This window comes from Malaclemys terrapin, chromosome 3, assembly GCF_027887155.1.
Source record: "Malaclemys terrapin pileata isolate rMalTer1 chromosome 3, rMalTer1.hap1, whole genome shotgun sequence".
In the NCBI taxonomy this organism is placed as follows: Eukaryota; Metazoa; Chordata; order Testudines; family Emydidae; genus Malaclemys; species Malaclemys terrapin.
In genome coordinates, this window is record NC_071507.1 from 33,585,064 (window position 1) to 33,602,904 (window position 17,841).

At 41.2% G+C, this 17,841-nt stretch overlaps 1 protein-coding gene across 1 annotated transcript in view; it reads right to left on the reverse strand.

Annotated features, from left to right (window-relative positions):
* The window catches only part of TTC7A (tetratricopeptide repeat domain 7A), a 304,003-nt gene that overhangs the window by 65,464 nt on the left and 220,698 nt on the right, over positions 1-17,841 (reverse strand). Inside the window, exon 19 of the mRNA XM_054022426.1 lies at positions 13,484-13,686. Coding sequence (XP_053878401.1) covers positions 13,484-13,686 — 203 coding nt within the window. The remainder of the gene's footprint in view (positions 1-13,483; positions 13,687-17,841) is intronic.

Sequence of the window (17,841 nt, forward strand, 5' to 3'; positions counted from 1 at the left end):
TGCTAGACTGAAGAACCCATTATCAAATACTTGAGTGCACTAGTAGGCACAGACTCTTCTGCCCCTTCTCTCCAAGCCTGATCCCTTCTGTCCTGTCCTCACCAATGTGAAAGTGAAATGAATTATATTAAAGAAATAGAATGAATTAAAGAATGCTGTATGTACCTTTAAGTAGAAATGAGAAATGCTGCAAGCCAGGGGGGCAGGAAAGCAGACATTAACTGCTTAACTTGCCACTTAAGGGCAATTGGTGAAGCATTAGTCTTAGATCGATAAGAGTTAACAAGGAAGCAGGTTATGCATATTGTGCTCCATGCATATTTTACAATTTTGCTCTCTCTGTCCCTTTGTTTAGTTTACACCCTTTTATCTGTATAAATAAGACTGTTTGAATCTTGCATGGAGGCTCACATTATCTGAATGTATTAGCAGAGCGCTGTGCTAATAAAACAGAGTGGTCTGACAAACTATGAGTCCTGAGTCTAACTTTGACAATTTGGAGGTTCTACCGAGATGGCAACCGTCTTCACTGGGGCTGTGTGATTCCTGACCGTTTTTGTAGGATGACCGTGGTAGCCGGCACCTGGGCATTTGGCCCGAGTGGTCCTCCTCCTGAACGGAAGGGTGCACGACCACAGTGAGGTCTACGCCATCGAACCTGTTGGTTCCCACTCTGTTCTGGTAGGGATCCCAGGATCTGACATCAGGAATCTGGTCAGGTAATTATTTCTGTGTTTTGTCCGGACTGAGGACTGTCCTGTCTCTGTGTCTATCTGTCCTCCTGTGGAGTGTTTGAGTCTGGGTGCCATCTCCGTCTGGGGATCGGCCGACCAAGGGGTTCCTGTCCCCGCGGTCTGAGTGAGTGAAATCTGCACAATCGCAGCCGCACCGCACCTTGGGTAAAACCCTTGGTGTGAAAGCAAGGGCGATTGAGTCAGTAGCCTGTGGGCTCCTTTTGTGTGTTGCACCGGGCATCGCTCTGACGAACCCGAATTTCCTTCTTGTGTGATTGGTGTGTGTAAAGTCCTCCTGTATTGGTAACAAGACGTCTAAGTCGGGACAGTTCCCTAAAGGAATGCCGGCTCAGTTTTAGGAAGGGTCCGGACTCCTGTAAATTTCTGGAAAAATGGTCTAGGCTAACTCAGGGAGATCCCAAAACTCAGTGGCCACTGTTAAAACCTTGGAACAAGGACCGAGTGGACATCTTAAAAAAAAAAAAAAAAAAAAACTCGGCCAGTCTAAAACTAAATTGGCTAAAGGAGAGGTTAATTGTTTCATGCAATGGTGGGGAGAGGCAAATCGTAGGTGGACAAAATCAAAACTCACCTCTCTCAAATATTCAAATAATAAATTAAAAGCTTTATTAAAAGCCTCCTCTCCCACCACCAGTCTGAGCGCTCCCCTTCACCCTGTTCTCTGACAAAAAACAACAACCCCGGATCGATCCCAACTCCCTTCATACTCCCCTCTCATTGTAAAAAGGATAAAATGCCCCTTGTTCTGTTCCCCTTCGTTGTCTGCCTCAGAAACTGATTCTTTAATGTTCCATTACCAATTCAGCAAGGAGGGTGGGCTCCTCAACTAGCCCCCACCCTTCTGGTCCCTTTCCTTAAGCATTTCTTTCAAAATTGTGAAATCACTCACAAAAATGGTTCACTGGAAAAAGCAGGATTGGGCCCAGACAAGCAGGCAAGCAACAGATAAAGAAACTAAAAAACAAACAAACAAACAAAAAAACAGGTTGGAAGCCCTAAGGGCATAGTGTCAGGAGTAAGTGCAAGTATGAACCCCTGGAACAATACTTAAAATGGTGAAATCTGAGTTGATAAAGGTGTCGTCTTGGGAAATAAACAAGTGATTTAAGGAAAGAGAGTGAAAAGTTAACTCTACAGAGGCTGGAGAGAATTAAACAGTTAAACTTTGTGAAAATGTTTAAAAAGACCTTGTTAAAAGAATTCTTGGTTTCTTTGCAGCCATTCTAAAGGAAAAATGGGCCCTTTTCCAGAGGAATGTCTGTAAATAATCCAGGTAAAGAGACTATCTAATTAAAATCATTTGACTATGGACAATTGAGTCAAATTTGCTAAAAGAACATAGGGGGGGTTCTATTGGAACTTAACTGCCCCAAATGTATAAAGGTAATGTAATCTATGTACAGCTATGTAAAAACAAAGCAGTGTAAGAGGGATGTTAAGGGAGAGAAAATGTGTATGTGTCTGTCTGTCTGTGGGAATATGTGAGGTTTGTAAAACTCCTGTTTTGTAAGTTTAAGATAAATTGGTTTTGTTTTGTTTATAATGCCACTAAAAATCCATTTGACTCTTTAATTCAAAGTTGCAAAACTGACAGACCTTTTTGCCAGACACAGGTAATCAGTGTTGGTTGACTTTGAGATTTGGTATTTAACCCTTAAGGGGTAACTTGATTCTTTACAAAATTTAAATGTTTTCAAATAAAGACCAAGTCATGACTGCAGCAGGACAGTCAAAATCAGAAAAATAGGGAGAGATTCTGGATTCTGTTTGTTTGTTTTTGTAACAAAATAGCAAATGAAAGCTGTAGGAAAAGAATAAAGACAGTGGCCTTCTGAAGCAACAGCAGGGGTGAGGTGCACAAAAACAAAAAGAAGCAATGTTAGAAACACCGAGCCTTAAAATGGCTCTGTGTAATCAGACTGTCACTTTGATAAGGGTACATAAAACTCTGTAAGAACAAAAGAAACAGTTACACCTTATGTAAAAATTAATATGGCTAATGTTTTAAAAGTTAAAGTATAGAAGGAATGTGCAGACGTGTGCAGTGTATATTATAGAGGGGGTAAAAGGAATGCAAACGAAACATGCTACTTAATTAAAATCCTATTAGGGCTCCAAAGGAGACACAATAGACTGTGTTTTCTTTTTCAGATCTGTGTGTGTTTCGGAAGCAAGAGTTAAAAGTAATCAGAACTCTGGTAAAAGTTAATTGTGTTCCTTTTAAGACAGAGTCTCTGAGCTCTGCTGATGGTTTTGAATCCAAAAGCCAAGCCTGTGTTGATGCAAATTATCTGATAAAGGAAGTGAGAGAACTGCCAGCACAAAGAAGTTGCAGATAAAGAACATACCTGGTCAGCAAACAAATTGTCTAAATAAAAGGCACGGTATAACAAGATACCTTTAATTAAAATAAATTTAATGTTAATAAGTACCCCTGTAACAATGTATAGTGTGTATGATTTGGGGGGAAAGAAAATCCTTTATGGTAATGATGCTTTTCAGCTGTTACCTGTGAACAAACTTAAAGATTAGTACAGCAGGAAAGATATTGTAACCTTGGTCTGCTGTAAAGGGAAAACTGAGGTACACCACCTCATGGATTTAATGACTGAACAGTGGGATAATTTCCCCATAGCTCTTAAAAGATAGAAGCCATTAAAACCTGGCCTGCCTATAGAACAAAAACACAGGAAAATATGGAGGTAATTCCTCTTGTTTTGCCTGCAATCAGCAAGGGTATTTGTAAAAGAAAGGAATATTTTAAGCAATAATAAATGCCACCCCAAAAAGGGGTAGAAAAATGTTATTTTTGTCTTTCAGAAAAAGCTAATATCAGCTACAGGACAACCTAATAAGAAACAAATAAAAGTGGGTATGCTTATCCATGCCTGTTGCTCCAAAGCCCTGTAGTGAAGACATCTCCCTAGGATCCTGTATGTGGGATAAAATAAATAATGACACCAAAGTACTGTATAATGGGCTATATGTATGTGTTAATTCTTGGGGAGAAAAGTGTTTTAAAAGAATGGAAGTGTTAGCAACCTTCCAATAGACAAATATAAATGTAATGTAATGTAATGTGTTTACAAAAGGTAAAAAGGTAACATAGTTCCTAAAACAAACAAAAGGGCAATGTGGGAAACCGAACCATTCATATTATACATGCAAATGGCAACATGTTAAGAATTGCCACTGCAGAAAGACATAACAGCTTACCATTGGTATAATATATTTTCTGAATGGTCTCCCACAACTACTGGCGTACTAATGTTACTAACCCAATTGTTTTTTATTTTAAATTGTATGTGTTTAATTGTAACATTTAAAATGTGCTGTTGGATAAAACAAATGTATGCAAAGTTAGAGCCACAGGCCCAAATCACCTCCCAGTATTTTCTATTACGTGGACTAAATAAGAAGTGACACTGGCGATTAATAATCTTAGTGTCAAAAGGGGGATATGTAGGAGCAGGATTTTATAATGTCCCATAAGAATTAATGTATGATTTGATTTCATCCCTGTCAGCCACCCTTTTTGAATAGCAGAAAGGAATCACAGACCAGAACAATCCTTATGACTGATTATGGTCACCCTTTTGTTTTAGAATAAGTTATAATGTCTACTATGGTTTCCTATATGTATTACAAAGTAGGCCTCTAGTTAAATATACATTTCTTTGTTTTAAGGTTTAGTAAGTAAGAAACAGGATTCTCTATTGTGTCTATGTTAAGTAGATTAGAGGAACATTGAAGGCCTGGGTCTCAATGTAAATTGTCTTGGTTATTGATTGTAAAACTTAGCAAGGTTTAATTTGCAATGCCTTTTTGCTCCATATAAAATACTACTGTTTGTATTCTCAATCTGTGTGAATAAGGAATGTATGCATCAGGAAAAGATAAGGTGTGAAGGCCATTGTTATAGCCAGAGTCAAGGAAGAAGAAGTAAAGAGACTTAAAGGACATCAAAGAATCATCAGGTACTGCTTACTATCCAGATGGCCGTTAAACTGTCTGGCATCACAGCATGCATACATGCTTCGCAGTGTAAGAAGGCACCCCCCAGCAAACCAATCACCTCAGGACCATGCAGAGTCAATTTTGACTCCAGAAGAAGACGTAGAGGAACAGCCTGCAATACCTTACCATCTACGCTCTCGTAAGGGTTGCCAGAAACAGACGAGGACCTAAAGCAAGGCCCAAAAAGAAGCAGTAGTGAGCCTAGCGCCTGCTGCCTGGTGGATGTAAAACCGTGACTGCGGTTCCCTCAGTTGAGGTTGTGAGAACCGAAGGGCCTTGCCTCCAACATGAGCCTCTGGTGGCGCCTGTTCCTTGGCTGCTGGTGTCTTAAGGTCTGGGGAGTCCACAATGACAATTCTTTTATCCAGAAGCAAGTGTGGATAGCTCAGACTCTCAATATTTCTAATTGCTGGGTCTGCAGCCACATCCCAGCTCACTCTCAAGCTGGTGTTCCTGTCCTGGCAATCCTACTCAATTCCCCAGACCTCACTGGAGGACTTCATCCGTTTAACAAAACATGGAACAATAATGACACTTGGGAAGCAGTGGGAATAAATGTATCTAAATGGATAAGTGTGGTGGAGGGAAAAGGTCATTGGTGTTGGGTGTGTAATGGGACAGGGCTGGATCTGGGAAAAAGTCATTGCCTTCAGCATATTGTGGCCAATGGTGTATGGGATTATTCGAACAAAACTAAAGAGTGGCGGGCCGGGTATGGGGATATGAATTTTTTCTCGACCTGGGATCAAACAGAAAAAATCAATCTCATGTTCCCCCTACAGTAACCTTAGTGAAAACAATACAATATTTCAATGCCAGGCAAATAACACCACTCCTCGTAAGGAGAATTACCCTGTACCCTTCGGAGGATATTACTCCTCCTTTGTAGGCACCTATGTGACAAATGGGTGCAACCAACCCTTCCCGGCCTTAATAGGCCATCATTGGGTTTGTGGGACCAAAGTTTATACTGTGTTACCAGCTAACTGGTCAGGTATCTGTTATCCCGCCCGACTCTTCCCACAATTCCGAGTGCTAGGGTCCTTCCCACGAGAATGCCTTCGTAATTTCAGGCAAAGAAGAAGGGACTTTTCAGATGCCCTATGGTATGTAAATAACATAAACCCCTTGACCTGGGAAGAGGCCATTGGCGGTTCCCTTATCCCACTTGGGGGAGTAATACACCATGCAAAAAGGCTCCTAAGGTTACAAGCAGTAGTTGAAATAATGGCAAATGAAACTGGAGAGAGTTTAAAGACCCTGGCCAAAGAAACAGGGGCGATCTGACAGATGGCCCTCCAAAACCATCAGGCATTGGACATAGTGCTGGCGGCCAAAGGAGGGACCTGTGCTCTCATTAGAAAAGAATGTTGTGTGTTCATACGTGACAACACCAATGAGGTAATAGATTGCGCTAGTCACCTAGAACAAATCGCATATCTTCCCTATGAAGAGCTGAGTTCTTTATGGAAGTGGCTAAGTAACCTATTCAATTTCTCTGGCATAGGAAACTGGTTGTTTCAGGGAGCCCTGACTATCCTGTGTGGAATCCTAATGATTTTTGTATGTTTTCAGTTAATCTCCTGTTGTATCCAGAATTGTGTACGGTATGCCACCCAGGTGACTGCCCCAAAACAGAGTGCTAATATGATGGTGTTAAATATCACTGATGAACGAAGAGATAAAGAACTGTTAATATGTGGACCCCAGTAATTGTTGGTCTTTGCGTAAGCTTGACCAAAAGGAGGGATTGTGAAAGTGAAATGAATTATATTAAAGAAATAGAATGAATTAAAGAATGCTGTATGTACCTTTAAGTAGAAATGAGAAATGCTGCAAGCCAGGGGGGCAGGAAAGCAGACATTAACTGCTTAACTTGCCACTTAAGGGCAATTGGTGAAGCATTAGTCTTAGATCGATAAGAGTTAACAAGGAAGCAGGTTATGCATATTGTGCTCCATGCATATTTTACAATTTTGCTCTCTCTGTCCCTTTGTTTAGTTTACACCCTTTTATCTGTATAAATAAGACTGTTTGAATCATGCATGGAGGCTCACATTATCTGAATGTATTAGCAGAGCGCTGTGCTAATAAAACAGAGTGGTCTGACAAACTATGAGTCCTGAGTCTAACTTTGACACCAACAAGTCCCTTTTCCAGTCCTGTCACTTCCCCATCCCTGGCTCCTTGTCCCAGTGCCATTCTCCTTGCCTACCCAGTCCCAATCTCCACTCCTTAGGCTTCTCATCCCAGTCCTATGTCCCCTCGAGGCACAGGGTCTGATTCCCAATCTTCCTCCTCACACACAGTCCCAGTCTCCTTGTCCAACTAGTCCCAGTTCTCCCCTCTTGGCACCTTGTCTCTTTCCCTCCCACCTAGTTTCAATCCCAGTCTCCCCACACCCATACCTAGTCCAAGTCTCCTTGTCCAGCTCTCAATCCCAGTCTCCCTTCATGGCTCCTCATTCAATCTCAGTCTCCTCCTCAGATCCCTGTCCCAGTCTTTTTGATGGTCAGCCCCAGCTCTACCCCTAAACCCCAGCTCCGTATCAAATCTGACTTCTCTCCCCCATCAGCTAACTGACTCCCAGTCTCCCCACCATAACCCTCACTGGCTCCCAAACCCAGCCTCGCCTCCCAACCAGTCCCAGCTACCCAGTCTCCTTGCTCAGCCAGTGCCAGCCCCCACTCCAATTCCCAGTCAGTTTCTCTCCTCCCCCCACCAGCCACCTTGTTCCAATCTATTATTTTTCTTCTCCCCAGTCTGGCTTTTAAGAACATAAGAATGGCCATACTGGGTCAGACCAAAGGTCCATCTAGTCAGTATCCTGTCTTCCAACAGTGGCCAATGCTAGGTGCCCCAGAGGGAATGAACAGAACAGGTAATCCTCATGGGCATGTGTGAACTGAGATTCTTCAAGGGCTTTTCACTTGATTAAATTTGGGTGAATTTTTACAGGGATGGCAAAAGACACATGCTTGATAAAAAGCTCACGCATTTGCCAAACTTCAAGCAGAGGGGAATGAGAGTGTCTCAAAGAAAAGATCACCAGATTTTTTTAACATAAGTAAAGCAATACTCCCCGCCCCCACAGTTTTGTTCTCAGAAATGGCTGAACCATTTTGGCTAAAATTTTCTAAAAAAATTCTGCTGGGGGAGACACCTGGCATAGCAAATGCCCAAATGCTTAAAGTTTGACAAAGTTATAAGTGGGGCTTCTGTTTTTCGGGGTTTATAACATTTCATTTTTTTGTTTTTGTTTTTAAAGCAAATTTTGAGTTTTATGTAGATGTCCAAATTTCTGGGGAGGGAGTTTGGAGTGTGAGTGGGGGGCTAGATACACTTAGGAGTCTTTAAACTTAAAGCCAAAACACTCCCTGACAAAAACAAAAACATCAACAAAGGAACGAGCTGCAGGAGTAAAAAGATAATGCAGGCAGAAATCCAGCAACAGAGTGGGGCTATCCAGTTTATTGCACCCAGTGCAGAATGTATGATTACCTGTCCTATAGGCAGGTGGCATATGTGTGCATTTGGTGCAAGGAGCTTCTGACCCTCTGAGACCATGTACGGGCTTTGGAGATCAGAGTGGCTGAACTGGAGGAGACAGAGAAGTACATAGATGAGACTTTCCGGGATACAGCAGAACAATCCCACCCCCAATCTGACAGCCTCTGTGCTGTTGGGGAGGATGAAAGTCACAGGGAAGGAGAACATCCAACTGGAGCAGAGCGAAATGATCCCATAGTTGGGACACTCCTTCCAGATGATGTTGTGGTATCCTCTCGCACTGAGGATACCTCTCTGTGGGAGGGAACTCCAGTTTTTAGAAAGAGACAGGTATTAGTAATGGGCGATTCGATCATTAGAAACATAGATAGCTGGGTTTGCGATGACTGGGGAAAATCACATGGTGACTTGCCTGCCTGATGCGAAGGTTGCGGATCTCTTGAGACATCTAGAAAGACTTATGTTTAGCACTAGGGAGGAGCCGGTGGTTGTGGTACATGTAGGTACCAATGACAAAGGGAAAGCTAGGAGACAGGTCCTGGAGGCCAAATTTAGGCTGCTAGGTAAGAGATTGAAGTCCAGGACCTCCATGGTAGCATTCTCTGAAAGGCTTCCAGTTCCATGCACAGGGCCAGTTAGGCAGGCAGAACTGCAGGGTCTCAATGCGTGGATGAGACGATGGTGTAGGAAGGAGGGGTTTAGATTTTTTTTTAGGAACTTGGAAAAGAGGGAGCCTATACAGGAAGGATGGGCTCCACCTAAACCAAAATGGAACCAGATTGCTGGCACTTAAAATTGAAAAGGCCGTAGAGCAGTTTTTAAACTAAGGGCTGGGGGAAAGCCGACAGGTGCGGAGGAGCATGTGTTTCGGACAGAGGCATCCCTTAGGGGAGCAACTTTTCATGGAGATTCTCTATGTCCTAGTAAAGAGGAGAGGATGAAAGATGATAAAATATGGGTAGGATCTGATGAGAAACAGTCAAATGAAAAAAAGTCCCATTCAGATACATCATGTAATGGTAGACAGCTAAAAAGTGACAAGTTTTTAAAGTGCTTATATACAAATGCTAAAAGTCTAAATAATAAGATGGGTGAACTAGAGTAATTCCATGCTCTAATAAGAAGAATATAGCAGTAGGGATATATTACCGATCATCTGACCAGGTTGGTGATAGTGACTGTGAAATGCTCAGGGAGATTACAGAGGCTATTAAAATAAAAGCTCAATAATAATGGGGGATTTCAACTATCCCCATATTGACTGGGTACATGTCACCTCAGGACAGGATGCAGAGATGAAGTTTCTTGACACCTTAAATGACTGTTTCTTGGAGCAGCTAGTTCTGGAAACCACACAAGGAAAGGCAATTCTTGATTTAATCCTAAGTGAAGCACAGGATCTGGTCCAAGAGGTGAATATAGCTGGACCACTTTGTAATAGTGATCATAATATAATTAAATTTAATATCCCTGTGGCGGGGAAAACATCACAGCAGCCCAACACTGTTGCATTTAATTTCAGAAAGGGGGACTACACAAAAATGAGGAAGTTAGTTAAACAGAAATTAAAAGGTACAGCGCCAAAAGTGAAATCCTTGCAAGCTGCATGGAAACTTTTTAAAGACACAATAATAGAGGCTAAATGTATACCCCAAATTAAAAAAATATAGTAAGAAAACCAAAATAGTGCCACCATGGCTAAACAACAATGTAAAAGAAGCAGTGAAAGACAAAAAGGCATCCTTTAAAAAGTGGAAGTTAAATCCTAGTGAAGAAAATAGAAAGGAGCACACACTCTGGCAAATGAAGTGTAAAAATATGATTAGGAAGGCCAAAAAAGAATTTGAAGAAAGCTAGCCAAAGACACAAAAAGTAATAGCAATTTTTTTTTTAAGAACATCTGAAGTAGGAAGCCTGGTAAACAATCAGTGGGGCCACTGGACGATCGAGATGCTAAAGAAGCACTCAAGAATGATAAGGCCATTGCAGAGAAACTAAATGAATTCTTTGCATCGGTCTTTACGGTTGAGGATGTGAGGGAGATTCCCAAACCTGAGCCATTCTTTTTAGGTGACAAATCTGAGGAACTATTCCAGATTGAGGTGTCATTAGAGGAGGTTTTGGACCGCCTGATAAACTAAACAATAATAAGTCACTAGGACCAGATGGTATTCACCCAGGAGTTCTGCATGAACTTAAATGTGAAATTGCAGAACTACTAACTGTAGTTTGTAACCTATCATTTAAATCAGCTTCTGTACCAAATGACTGGAGGATAGCTAATGTGACACCAATTTTTTAAAAGGGCTCCAGAGGTGATCCAGACAATTATAGGCTGGTAAGCCTGACTTCAGTACCAGACAAACCGGTTGAAACCATAGTAAAGAACAAAACTGTCAGACACATAGATGAATATAATTTGTTGGGGAAGAGTCAACATGTTTTTTGTAAAGGGAAATTATGCCTTACCAATCTACTAGAATTCTTTGAGGGGGTCAACAAGCATGTGGACAAGGGGGATCCACTGGATATAGTGTACTTAGATTTTCAGAAAGCCTTTGACAAAGTCCATCACCAAAGGCTCTTAACCAAAGTAAGTGGTCATGGGATAAGAGGGAAGGGCCTCTCATGGATCGGTAAGTGATTAGAAGATAGGAAACAAACGGTAGGAATAAATGGTCAGTTTTCAGAATGGAGAGAGGTAAATAGTAGTGTCCCTCAGGGATCTGTACTGGGACAAATCCTATTCAACATATTCATAAATGATCTGGAAAAGGGGGTAAACAGTGAGGTGGCAAAATCTGCAGATGATACAAAACTACTCAAGATAGTTAAGTCCCAAGCAGACTGCGAAGAGCTACAAAAGGATCTCACAAAACTGGGTGACTGGGCAACAAAATGGCAGATGAAATATAATGTTGATAAATGCAAAGTAATGCACATTGGAAAACATAATCCCAACTATACATATAAAATGAGGGGGTCTAAATTAGCTGTTACCATTCAAGAAAGAGATCTTGGAGTCATTGTGGATAGTTTTCTAAAAACATCCATTTAATGTGCAGCGGGAGTCAAAAAAGCAAACAGAATGTTGGGAATCATTAAGAAAGGGACAAATAATAAGACCAAAAATATCATTTTGCCTCTATATAAATTCATGGTACGCCCACATCTTGAATACTGCATGCAGATGTGGTTGCCCCATTTCAATAAAGATATATTGGCATTGGAAAAGGGCAACAAAAATTATTAGCGGTATGGAACGGCTTCCGCATGAGGAGCGATTAATAAGACTGGGACTTTTCAGCTTGGAAAAGAGATGACTAAGGGGGGATATGATAGAGGTTTATAAAATCATGACTCGTGTGGAGAAAATAAATAAGGAAGTGTTATTTACTCCTTCTCATAACACAAGAACTAGTGGTCACCAAATGAAATGAATAAGGAACATGGTTTAAAACATACAAAAGGAAGTATTTTTTCACACAACGCACAGTCAACCTGTGGAATGCCTTGCCAGAGAATGTTGTGAAGGCCAAGACTATAACAGGGTTCAAAAAAGAACTAGATAAGTTCATGGAGGATAGGTCCACAAATGGCTATTAGCCAGGATGGGCAGGGATGGTGTCCCTAGCCTCTGTTTGCCAGAAGCTGGGAATGGGTGACAGGGGATGGATCACTTGATGATTACCTGTTCTGTTCATTCCCTCTGAGGCACCTGGCATTGGCCACTGTTGGAAGACAGGATATTGGGCTTGATAGACCTTTGGTCTGACCCAGTATGGCCGTTCCTATGTCCTTAAGGATTATTTATCTGTATTTATCAGTTAAAACTGAAAATCAGAATCCCTAATGATAAGGAACTGAAAATAAGGTCTTATAATAGGAAGTACTAGGGAACCTTAATTCTAGGTGGTGCTACCAGCCCTGCGTAAAATACAATACAATAATGAAAGCTATTGGTAGCTATAAACTGATGGGTGCTCCTACATTTCTGATTTTTCTGCATTCATGACACTAAACAGAAGAAAAAATGTCCTTTACTATAGTCTCCTTTCAGGTGCTTGACCGATCTAGTACACTATGGACTATGTATTTCATGTTATGGACCATTAATCAAGAGAGATTCTATTGTGAAGAACCTCCCCCTCCCTACTCCTGAATCTAGAACCCATAACTTAATTGTAGCAACCTAAGATCATGGTTATCTGAAACAGTGATATCACAACAGCATTAAGGATATAAACTCAGGGTGATAGGGTAGTTGCTTTGTTATCTTCTCCCAATTAGCTGTATCTTATCTGTTTGTTTCCTAGTTGTGCATCCAGGGCTTTACACTGATTATTCATTACAGTATTACCATATCCCTCTCTTGTTGCCTGCAGCTCCCATTGCTCTAATCTCTCCAACTGCCTTTTCTGTTTGTTTTTATCCTCTTGTGTGTTTGATACTTCCATTTCGGAGTCCCCCACAAATTTGATCATGGTTGAATTTATGCGAAAGAAATACAAAATAGCCAACAAAAAAAGACACAAAGCAGCCACGTGGAGTACAGAGTAATTCCACCTGGAAGTTCTCTATGAACCATGGGCTGAAAGCTACAGGCTGAGTATATATAGATTTTTGTTTCTGTGATGATGAAGAAGAACAAAAATATCCCCACTTTGCAGTTCTCCAAAAAAAAATCAAAGGGTGACATTCAATCCTGTGCAGAAGTCTAACACAGGGCCTATGCACAGCTCAAATCCTATTCAAGGCGGTAAGTGGGGAATTTTACCCTAAAACCATAGTTTGGTTCAGTTTTGGGTAGGTTCAGTTTTGGTTCAGATTTATAAACATTTTGCATGTATCTGCAAACATTCACTTCAAACCATATTTTCAAATGTAAGTGCACTGCTTAATAAAAATGGACGGCTTTTCGTAGGAAGCACATCTAAGACGATAATAAAGCAGTAAATAAACTTCCAAAACTATCAATGTTGCAGCAATTAAAATATTTGTCTGACACAAATTCTGATGAGTTAAAGACCCAATCCTGAATTAGGAGGTTCAAGCTATCCAAATAATTCTTGGAATCAAGTAACTCACCCTCTGCATTAGAGAAACAATGGCATCCACTGCTGCTGTCAGACCCTTTCCCTCTTATTACAGTTAATCAGAAGCATAAACACCATAATGAAGCCGAGCCCCTGAAAACTCACCAGGCTGTGCATAATTTCCACTCCAGCTGGATTCACTGTAAGTGCCTCATCATACAATTGCTTAGCCTCCTCCAAACTGCCTTTCATCTCTGCAAGTCTCCCACGCATGTACAGCACAGTGTGAGATGTGGGGAAAAGACTAGCTGCCTCCTGGATACAAAAGCCTGCTTCTTTGAGATGCCGTTGTTCCATGAAGAGTTCAGCTACAAAACAAAAACTACCATTAGTTTAAATAATTCAATAACCTTTATACTTGTAATAATTACACTTTCTCCCTTAAACACATTAAATTAGAAGGTCTGGATCCTGCAAATGCATACTATTATGGTTAGTACTTACTACTGTGAGTAGCTCCATTGAATCGAGACTACTCTTAGCAGTAAGCACACAGAAAGGTCTCTATTCAGGAAAGCATTCCTGGCAAACTTTAAGCATATGCTTAAAGCCGTCCTTAAAGTGCTGTCCTTAAAGTGCTGTCCTGAAAAGGGACAGACTTAAGTATGTACTTAAATGTTTTCTGAGTTGAAGCTAAATATGTGCTGGATCTGGCCCTAAAAGAGCACTATTAGTAGCTATGTAAGGCCATTTCCAAACAGATGGAAGGAAGGCAGAATAAGAAGTCATGGTTGTCTGGTGGGAGGTTTGACAATGTCAGAGTAATAGGATACATTTAACTGAGGGGGCAGTTCTCTTATTTAAAGGGGAACTCCGAACTTGACTAATTTCTCTCAATGAGTTTTCTGATTCTCTATAAAGGTCTATATTCTGTGTATTAGAGACATATTATATATTAAATGTCATATTTATTATTAATATACACAAACATGCACTCGCCATAAAGACAGATATCTTAGATGAAGTCGCTAACTGAAAATGCAGTTGTTCTGCTGTTTACTTTTCTCATCAAGTAGCAATTGTACTAATGCTTTTCTCGCAAAGAAAAAATGGAACAAGCACACTAATGCACTTTATTGACACTAACAATTTGTTTGTTAATATAAACACTGAACAAGATTTATTATGAACTAAATCCAACTCCAAATATTCCTAAAAAACCTCAAAAAAGGCTTCACAACAGGACATTCAGATTTCATTGAGCCATGTATTTGAAATGGGAGCTTCTAATATTAAAAACAAATACAGTAATTCTCATTACTGCCACCAGGGAAAAGCAGCCTCAATTTCTTTGTTCTATCACCTCATCATGTTACCTGTGCTAATCAGCTGTGGAGGCTGCTGGACTCATTTCTGTATTCATTTCATATTATAGTACAGACGCTCCCCGGGTTACGCAAGACCCGATTTACGCAAATTCACACTTATGGAAAAAGTTCCATAAGCCAGAAACAGGATTTTCGAGTCGCAGAAATATTTGCGCAATGTACAGGTATACGTTTCCAACTTATGCAAAATGCGACTTACGCAAGGCTTTCCAGAATGGAACGATTGCCTAAGTCGGGGGGCATCTGTACAGTAACTCCTTGCTTAATGTTGTAGTTCTGTTCCTAAAAATGTGACTTTAAGCGAAACGATGTTAAGTGAATCCAATTTTCCCATAAGAATTAATGTAAATGGGGGCGGGGGGAAGGGTTAGGTTCCAGGAACATTTTTTTCACCAGACAAAAGACTATGTTTTTATATATATATATATATATTACACACACACACACACGCACATACACACACACAGTGTAAGTTTAAAACAAACAATTTAATACTGTACACAGCAATGATGATTGTGAAGCTTGGCTGAGGTGGTAAGTCAGAGGGTGGGATATTTCCCAGGGAATGCCTTACTGCTAAATGATGAACTAGCTTTTGGCTGAGCCCTCAAGGGTTAACACATTGTTAATGTAGCCTCACACTCTACAAGGCAGCACGAATGGAGGGAGGGGAGACAGCACACCCTGTGTGAGAGAGAGAGAGAGATGCCCATTGCCCCTTTAAGTACGCTGACCCCACCCTAAGTACATTGCCTTGTTAAGTAGATCAGCAAGTTGAGACAGTAGCTGCTCTCAGGAAGCTCCCTCCATCCTGAACCCTGTCCTTTCACCCTCCCACCCCCCCCATGGAGATGGGGTAAATGGGGTGTAGGAGCAGGGGGGAAGGGGGACACCCTGACATTAGCCCCTTTCTCTCCCCAACCCTGCACAGCAGGCAGAGGGCAGGAGCAGCACATGGCTGTGGGGGGAGGGACAGCTGAACTGCCAGCAACTGATAGCCTGCTGGGCAGCTGCCGCACAGGGAACTTAGGGGAGTGGGGAGCTGATAGGGGGGCTGCTGGTCCACCCTGGTTCCGAGCCCCCACCAGCTAGCTATAATGGGCTGCTCTTCCTGCAAGCAGTGGACAAACCAGGTGGCTGCCAAACGACGTTAGAAGGGAGCACTGCACAACTTTAAACAAGCATGTTCCCTAATTGATCAGCAACATAACAATGAAACAATGTTAACTGGGATGACTTTAAATGAGGAGTCACTGTAAGTTGCAGCCTTGTAAAAGCTTGGTTCAAAATTTTCAAACCCAGGTGCTAAAGGTAGGCAACTGATTCTGTATGTTCTTATGTTCGTATTTCAACACTGATTTAAATGGTCAGATTTTCAGTGGCAATGAATAACTTCAACTACAAAAACAACAAGGAGTCTGGTGGCACCTTAAAGACTAACAGATTTATTTGGGCATAAGCTTTCGTGAGTTAAAACCTCACTTCTTCGGATGCATAGAAGAAGTGAGGTTTTAACTCACGAAAGCTTATGCCCAAATAAATCTGTTAGTCTTTAAGGTGCCACCAGACTCCTTGTTGTTTTTGTAGATACAGACTAACACGGCTACCCCCTGATATTCAACTACAAAAGAAGTTAATCAGAGCTGTTGGAGCTCAGCACTTCTGAAAATTAGGTGCCGAACCTTTAGACACCCTAGTCTGAAAATAGTTCCCTTAGCTTGTTGGATGACACAGATGATTCAAGGGATTGGTAATGAGATACGGAGCTTTCTGCCTGCATGTGAACAGATCAAAAATACATCACAGGTTGGTAGCAATCAAAAGTTATGGCCTATCTGAAATGAGATTGTGGCCTCAGGCTACATTGAAAGTGGCACTTATTAGCAGACTCAGTGGGGTCAAATAATGAAGGGATGCAATTTTTGAACCCCATCTAATCCCTGAGAGTGGTCTTTCCAGGTCATGGGTGGGACACTGTGGAGAAGCTTGCAAGTGGTTGGCCATGCCTGCGCTGTAATGTAGATAAATTATGCCATTCTCCAGGGTTATCAATCTGGCTCCTTTCATGAGCAAAACATTCAGCTTTCAAAAGGAGCTCACTTTTTAAAAGATGCTCATATACTCTGAGAAGTTCTGTGTATTATTTGCAGGAAAGAAACTGCATGCTTAACCAGAATAAAATATTGGCATACAGTTCCTTCCCAAGGCTCCAGGGGGATGCAGATATCTCATCAAGCTGAGGATATGCTGAACCTTATTCCAAATTTTGTGGGCAGGCAATATTTTACTTGCTCTTCCCAAAGCGAACAATGTTTTCCTGCCAAGTGTTGCATGGCAGCTGATGATGTGCATATGGTAACAATGCTGACTTGGGTATGCAAAGTGACAATTCACAGCCTGAATAAAAATACATTGTTTGCTAGCACAGAAGTAAATAGCAGCACAAGACCAGGGATGAAGTCAATGGGAGTTTCTTCACTGATTTCAGTGGGGTCAGGATTTCACCCCAGTTATTAATGGCCAGCACCTGCACTCAGCTAGGAATAAGTTGCCAGTAGTAACATCCTTTAGGTTTGCAGGGAGGAGGAAGAGCACCTAGAAGACCTTGATTCAACAAAGTACTTAAGCATGTGTCTAATTTAAAACACTTGAGTAGACCCACTGAAATAATTTGAAGTTAGGCACATGCTTAAGTACTTTGCTCAATGGGGGCCTGAATGAGGATAACAGTGGAAATATTGCATATGCATATTACTATCTTAGTTGCTCTGCTACCAACCAAAATAAAATGCAACTCAGACCATATAAGGTACGAATGAAGGTCAGGAGGGAAGAATGTGAGAATACATACAGCCTGTAACACAAAGTATGCAGTCTGAAGAGTACTTATTCTTCCTTTTAGCTGAGCCTGTGTGTCTGTAAATCCTCTGCAGTAATCACAATTATTAAAACAACATGGAATCTAAGTAAGATCCACAAATTGTATTTTACGGTGTGGTAATGTAACATATTAAACTTCAGTCCATTTCTTTGCAGGCTCAAAAGTCAAAAGATGATTTAGTGGTGTGGAAGGTTTAATTTGCATAAAGAAAGAACAATATTGGACAACACCCAACTCTGTACTTGGTTCTTCTT